The 7,051-nt window shown below is 50.8% G+C and overlaps 1 protein-coding gene across 1 annotated transcript in view; it reads right to left on the bottom strand.

Moving 5' to 3' along the window:
• Positions 1 to 2,060: 2,060 nt before the first annotated feature.
• The window catches only part of ATP10A (ATPase phospholipid transporting 10A (putative)), a 139,497-nt gene continuing 134,506 nt past the window's right edge, over positions 2,061 to 7,051 (bottom strand). Inside the window, 6 exon segments of the mRNA XM_063089995.1 lie at positions 2,061 to 2,452; positions 2,455 to 2,675; positions 2,770 to 2,945; positions 3,388 to 3,492; positions 3,570 to 3,650; positions 5,029 to 5,229. Coding sequence (XP_062946065.1) covers positions 2,061 to 2,452; positions 2,455 to 2,675; positions 2,770 to 2,945; positions 3,388 to 3,492; positions 3,570 to 3,650; positions 5,029 to 5,229 — 1,176 coding nt within the window.

The raw sequence follows: 7,051 nt of genomic DNA, 5'->3' as shown, positions 1-7,051 counted from the left end.
AGAGCAACTAACTACCAGTGCTGTTTACAATGTTTATTTCCCTAAACTGGCTTCAGTACTGCCTTTCGTATGCATAATTCTTGAAGCCAGAGCCTGGATCATTCCATTTCCCAAGAGGAATATCTGCAGAGGAAAGATATGCTTTGGAAAGAAGGTAGGTTGTGAGTGTAGGAAAGGCTGGAAGCTGGGCATTTTGGACTTTCAGGGACTAGGGTAAATATGCTTAGAGTACTTCTTGTACTTTCTGCTAACAACTGTTAACAATTCAGGAAACGGTAGCACTGTGCACCCTCCAAGGTGCATTTTCATACCTAATGCTCCAAGAACAAGCAAGGTGGCATCGGGCATGGGGGAGGCGGGGTTGCGACGTTTGTCAGTTTTGGTCCTGCTGTCTCCCCCATCAACAAGACCCATGCTGAGCATCCACCGTGCAGTCCGGGTACTGTGGGGAAGAAGACCTCACTCCCAGCTCCAGATGGGAGCCCTGGTCAGGACACATTCCCCTCAATTTGCCAGTAACTAGTTTGGCAGCTGTCATTCAACCTATGTGGGATGAGGCCAAGGAAACTGGGACTCTGGCATGTGGCAAGAGATGCTCTCTCTCTTTCCTCTGGACAGTGTGATGTGTGTCTACACATCCCGAGGTGACTCCAGCAACTGTATCACCAAGAACAGAGGGACTTAGGACAAAACTGACCCCAGAAAGCTAAGGAAAGGGACATGGGCGGAAAGCAGGGTCTGAGTTGCCATGTCCAGTCTTCCTGCAGTGCACCCACTCCCTGGACCTGCAGACAGTGAGCCCCTGCCTTCCATCCTGTTTTACCAGACAGAGAACATTGTTACCTGTAGTGAGCTGCACTCGTGGGGTGACTAGCCATTCTTCCCTGATAAGGTATGCTCTGGAATTTCTGTGTCCTCAGATCCTTTGTTCTGACTGCACTGCTGACCTTGGGGACAGGTGTCCACAGAAGCAGAAAGTCCCATGTGGCAGGGAACATGCCTGCGTACCTCACATGTCCCATGCTTGGCTGAGTAGGCCACTCTTCACTGTTTGACAGAGGGGACAGACGGCAATGCCATGGGAGTGTTTTGGAGTTTTATCGTTTTTTTCCTCCTTTTCTTTTTTTAGAGGAACAGAAATAATGGCTCATGAAAATGCTTGAAGATAAATAGTTACTTAAAAAGCCTATCCTATTGGCAGGGAGGGTCTGGTAGGTGCAGGGAGCCTTGGCATCACAGGCTGTGTGGTGACTACGGTGTATATGTCACCAAGCTGTTTTCTTCACAGTGTCTAATAGATCTCGCTATAAGGAGGTGCCCTGCGGCACTCAGAACATGCGGTTAGGTCACATAATGATAACTTCACGCAGCAGTGGTAACCAGACACATGCTCTTTGCAAAGTGAAGGTGGTTTATTGTTTGTTATGACTTTAACAGGCAGACACTACACAGGAGCTGCAATGCCTACAAGGTGATCTTTATGAATCACCTGCACGGAACTGAACATTGGAATGAACGTCACACGTGAGCTTTCCTGGAGGTCTCACTTTCCCTTTTCCAGGTGAAGTGGAGCCCCAGCTCTCCCATGCTGGGGGGTCGAAAGCCAGAAAGGGCTCTGCCTGGAGCCCGCATGCTCTGCCCATTGTCATCTCTCCTCACTTCCCGTGCCACACCTGCCCGGGGCCACTGCGCTCAGTCCCACATTTATATTCTGGGAAAGCAAAGCTCATGCATCTTCCAGAAAACAAATCATACTGCATTTTCTTACAAAATGAGATGAAAAAATAAGTCTAAACACACGAAAGTGTCACTCTTCTTTAAACTTTTATACACATTAAAGCTCTGGTTTTTCTTTTTAATATACTCTACTTAGAACTTTAAAAAATAAACTTTCTTTTTTGGTACCTCTCATTTCCTGCGTTAGCCTTGGAAACATTTAAAAATACATCTCATTAGAACTCTTCTGTGCAAATAACAAACATAAATAATATTAACATCTATGTCATTAAAAAAAAAGGCCATTTCAAGGTTTTCCCAGGACCGCAGTGAGCTGCAGTCCCTTAAAGAGGCCCCTGGGAGTAGTGCGTGGTCTGTCTCCTCAAGTCCTGGTCTGGCGGAGGGGGGCTGGGCAGGAACTCGCCGTCCCACCTGTACCTCTGCAAACTCCTTGGTGGCAACTGTAAGACATTTCCCAGCCCACTGACCAGCGACAGGGGGGAACTCCAGTTGAGGGAGCTGAGGGTGGGCAGGATGAATAGTTTAGATGGCAGGGGGGCCATCCTGCTCGCACTGGTGGTCTTCATCTTGGAGTCCCCCAGACACCCTTCCAGAACAGCCTCCCCCAGCATGGAGGACCCTGGGGCCTGTGCACTCAGCCCCTCCAGCAGGATGTCCTCCCTCAGTGGCACACTCGTGTCCACTGCGCTGGGCTCCCTGCTGGCCTCGGGGGTGTGTGTGTGTACCAGGAAGCCTGCGAGGCACAGTCCCGGGACAGGGACACAGAGGTGCTGATGGTCCTCCCATCTGAGTGCTTGGTTTTTGGGTCTCCTGGGAGGCATCCCTGAGCTACGGTCTCTTTGGGAGTGCTGAGAGTCTTGGGACACATCTTGGCAGACTGGCGTCCTAGCTGCAGTTGGGTGGGGAAAAGGCTCCCGTGGAGGGCTTTGATAAACAACCTGGGAAGAGCACACAGAAGAAGTCAGATATTGTGGGTTGTACCTTCAAGCTTCCTGAGACTCAGACCTTGGGGATGCCGCCTCTGCCACCTACCTGGGCAGCAGTGCAGTGATAGGCGCTATGAGGCAGGTCAGGTAAAACACGGGGTCACCCAGCAACATCTGCATCGTCCAGTAGGGATAGCACGTGGCACAGGAAGCATTGTAAGTCAAAGCCACAGTGAAAAACAGCAGGACACTGAACCCACAGGCTATCCAGTTGAGCCAGGTCTGCAGGGGAAGAGAAAGGAAAGGCTTTTATTTCTACCTAAAGTGACAGAGATGACGACAACAGGAGTGCACCTGTAAATGCTCAGTAAGCACCAGGGTCTCTGTCATCACGGGCTGCTGGCGGGGCTTGGAGCCTCAGGAACCTGTGGGCCAGCCTGGACACACTGGTGGTGGGGTGCAGTCGGGGTGTGAGGGCAAGACCGGTGGGAAAGGCACAGGAGGGGAAGAGGTGGTAAGGGGTGAGCATTGCCCCTGAGTGGTGCGGGTGGCTCTGCATGCCAGGGGCTCCAGCATGCGTGTTTTCCTCCTCCTTACAACAAGGCCAGCTTTGCAACCTCCTGTCTGCTCAAAAAATCTTCTGGATCTCATGGAATCTGCAGGGAGGTGGGGAGCCCATGGCATCAGCACCCTTCTGGGCTGTGACTGCGCCGGAGACTCTTACCCAGGTTTTGGTTTCAATACCCAGGTGCAGCAGCAAGGTGAACAGTGCGATGGCTGTGATGGGGGTCCCCCAGGTAAACAAGTCCACGTCTGAGTCATAGTAGGCCTGAAAGACAGTGGTGTCCTGTGTCTGTGGGTCCTGGATGAAGCTGATGGGAAAAAGTGTGCCAGGTGCCAACTTACCAGGTAAGGAATGAAAAAGCAAACCAGACTCTGGAGGGTGGCATCAGCCATGTTTAACCAGAACGCACGTGGCCGGTATTCCTGGGACACAAAAGCAAGCAGGGAGGTCACAGAGATATGCTCACAGTACCGCCAAATAACGCTGTCTAGTTCACCATGCACAAGTTAATGCACAAGCCAAGCACCCGAGGAAAACGTACCATCTTGGCACTTTGGAGAGGCGAGGCCCTAGGGACTGACAGAAACGCACCACACAGATGCTTGCAGAACCATCTGCAGCAAGTCCCTCACCAGGAGCACCTGTGAGCGGCAGTACGTCAAGGTCGACAGTGAAAGGACGAAACCATTTTCTGAATCCCACGAGGGAGCCTGTCCCTCTAGCAGGAGAAGCTCCTGACATCCCAGGCATCCCCCCACGTCGAGCCCTCCTATTCCTTCCACTGTGTCAGGGTTCTGCCTCACTTTGTGGAGGGTCCTTTGGAATTAAAGGTGTATTAAAAGTGAGTCTTAAGTTCTAAAATTAGATGATGGATGTGTCCTCACATTAAAATCAAAAGGCTGCACTGTATGCCCATGGGCGAAAATAACCTTGACACAAATAGCGTCTTCATTATCTGGGGGACCAAATTTGTATTTGACCCTGCTTAGTTCCTGGGCAGCTGGCATGGGGACTGGACTGCGGGAAACGCAGATAGGACGGAAAGGGCATTCACCAAGCACCCAGGAAAGTGCCAATGAGGCTCTTCCTGCTGGCCACCTAATGCCTCAGGACACAGTCCCAGGGTCTTTGTCCTGTGGCTGCCTGAGGAGGCTGAGGCTGGCTGGGCGGGAATCCCCCCAAGCTGGCAGGCAGCAGGCAGACCCCAACCCCACCTGCCTGACCGCAGGCTCCCCAGCCCTGTGCTGCCTGCTTCTGTGGGAACCGAATGACCGGGCTGGCCGGGCAAATGAACTTGTGAGAAATTTTGAATCAGGGATTACTGTAGGAAAAACGAGCTCCACATTCTTTTTGCTCACACAGAAGAATTCAAACTCTCTGAAGAGCAGCACTGAGATGGCTCAGAGGCTGGCTGGGACGGCAGCATGCCCGTCTACGTGGTGGATCCCGTTTGTTCTCTCGGTGGCTCAATGGTTTCCCCACAGGTTTGTCTTGTTAGTTTCCATTCCACATAAATCACATTTTTTTTTTTTGCATGCTTTAGAACAGCCCTGACTTGGGTCCCCGTGGTCACCTGGGATTGACTTAGGCTCCATGTGCTTTCCTTGGGGCAGAGGCAGTTTTCTGTCCCTACACTTACTGTGCTACAGAGTCGAGCACACAGTATCCATTTTTCTCCTCCCACGACCAACTTTAGTATGTTAACAATTTGTCCAGGGTGTCATCTACAGGCAGGCTTGGGGACTGTGCACTTTCCAGAGGGAGGGCTGGAGCCAGCACTGGAGACCCAGGCAGCTGTACCTGCATGTTCTGGCCACTCTTGTAGAGATGTGGCTCGCTCAGCAGCACGTTGGCCGGCACATCCTTGTCCAGCACCCCAGTCACGAGCTGGGGAAGTGACGAGAAGAGGAGATTGAAGAAGATCAGATACCACTGGTCAATCATGGCTGATGCGGAGAAGCCACAGTAAAACTGGAACCAGAACAGGAGGCCCACGAACATCTGAAACCAGGAAGGGAAGGGTAAGGACAGGCAGTTGCTCAGTTGCCCATGCAGATTCTCATCCAAGGGACCCAAGAGCTCTGCAGAGTTTTACTATCAAGATTAAAGCATACGTGGCTGATTCCTCGAAAGACAGCCCCAACTTGAACCCTGCTGCTAGTTGCCGCCTCTCCCTCCGCCTTCTCTGCACCCTCCTCATTCTCTTAAGTGTGAGGACCAGCTATGGAACTGGAATTCCCAGGAACAGCCCTTGGAGGCATGGGGTTTTGTGCCTGAAGAGCCATACATCATAAATGTAAAACAAAATCACCATTTGACAAGGGGTTACGGCCGCTCAAATTTCAAGAGGGCCATCGGGTACCAGCCTGTGGCTATGTCTCTGATGCTGTCCCTTTTTGGTTTTATACACTTTTTGCTGTGGAGCAGCAGACAGGTACTGACTCCCATCAAAGGGAAGACACGCAAGCCATCGGCAAAGCCAACAGTGACACTGTCACTGCCTTGACCGAGCCCTGGCTATCGACTGGGCACTCTGCTGGCAAGTGAGTGACAGGCATCAGCTCTGAGTCTTACGGCTACCCCTGCTTAGCTTAATAGGAAAGTGAGATTCAGGGAGGTCAAGCAGCCTCCTCAGGCCCAGGCTTAGCAGGAGTGGGAGCTGGGCTGGATCTCTTCCACTATTACTAGGCCACTGAATGTCAGTGGGCTGAGTGCATTTATATGGGGGTTACTTATTAGCTGTGCAACTTGGCACAGATCACTGAACCCCCTTCCGCCTTCACCATGATGGTTGTGAGGATGAAAGGACCTAACACATTTAAATACTCACCAGAGTTCCTGGCCCACCGCAGGTGCTCACCTGCTGCATGTTGTTGCCGGTGTTAGCAATACTGTTATTTCCCCCATTTTGAGGCTGAAGCGGGGCAGGTGTTCTCACCCCACTTAGAGAAAAGCAAATTGAGGTTCCAAGATGTTAAATGATTTGACCATAGTCATGGTGAGACATGGACTCAACTTGTCCAACTACAGATGGGCCTTGGCCTGGAGGGCACAGTCAGCCCCAAAAAGGGAATGCAGTACAAGGGACAAGCATTCTCTGCTGGGCACCGCGAGTAGGGGTTTGGGTTCTGGAGCTGTGACTATCCGCCTTTGTGACCTTGACTCAGTCACTTGACCTTTCTGAGCTTTGGTTTCTTGTCCTAAAAATGACTTGTGAAAATCAGAGGAAATGATCATCTTTGCTGATATAACCTACAGTGACACAGGCCCTCCAAGTCCCATTTCAACCTGTGATTTGATCCCTAAATATGCAACTTCCTCTCCACACAAAAACTGACAAACCTGGACTCTTCATTGACTTTCTCTCGCCCACCCCACAGGCTCGGCCCTGGAGTCATCGGTGAGCACACGAGTCAGAGAAGAAAATAAGTACTTCGGTAATTAAGATGTTTTTCCTCTAGAACCAGAAAGCTTTTCCCTAGACTATGTTGCTATGGAAACTTTTCTTCCCTGCTTTATTGGAAAGAAAGGCCAACCTATTCCCAACACTAATGAATTTCCCATTTTTAGGAGGCAGGGTGATTGTCCTTGAGCTCCTCACATAGACGAATGCTCATTAACAAAGGCCCTGCGCCTGAGCGGTGGCCGCTCTGGCCTTCGTTTAAATCTCAAGTGTTGAATGGTTTGGCTTGCATTTCTCTTGCCATCCCTCCACCTCAGAAAATTTAATTGGGAATTACAGAGATCAGCTAGCTCAACTCACAGGTTTTGTTTCTTCAGATTAATTAAAAAAAAAAAAAAACCAAAAGGCAAATATCTTGCT

Source organism: Cynocephalus volans, chromosome 3 (genome assembly GCF_027409185.1).
Source record: "Cynocephalus volans isolate mCynVol1 chromosome 3, mCynVol1.pri, whole genome shotgun sequence".
Taxonomy (NCBI): Eukaryota; Metazoa; Chordata; class Mammalia; order Dermoptera; family Cynocephalidae; genus Cynocephalus; species Cynocephalus volans.
This window is presented reverse-complemented; position numbering and strand designations above follow the sequence as displayed.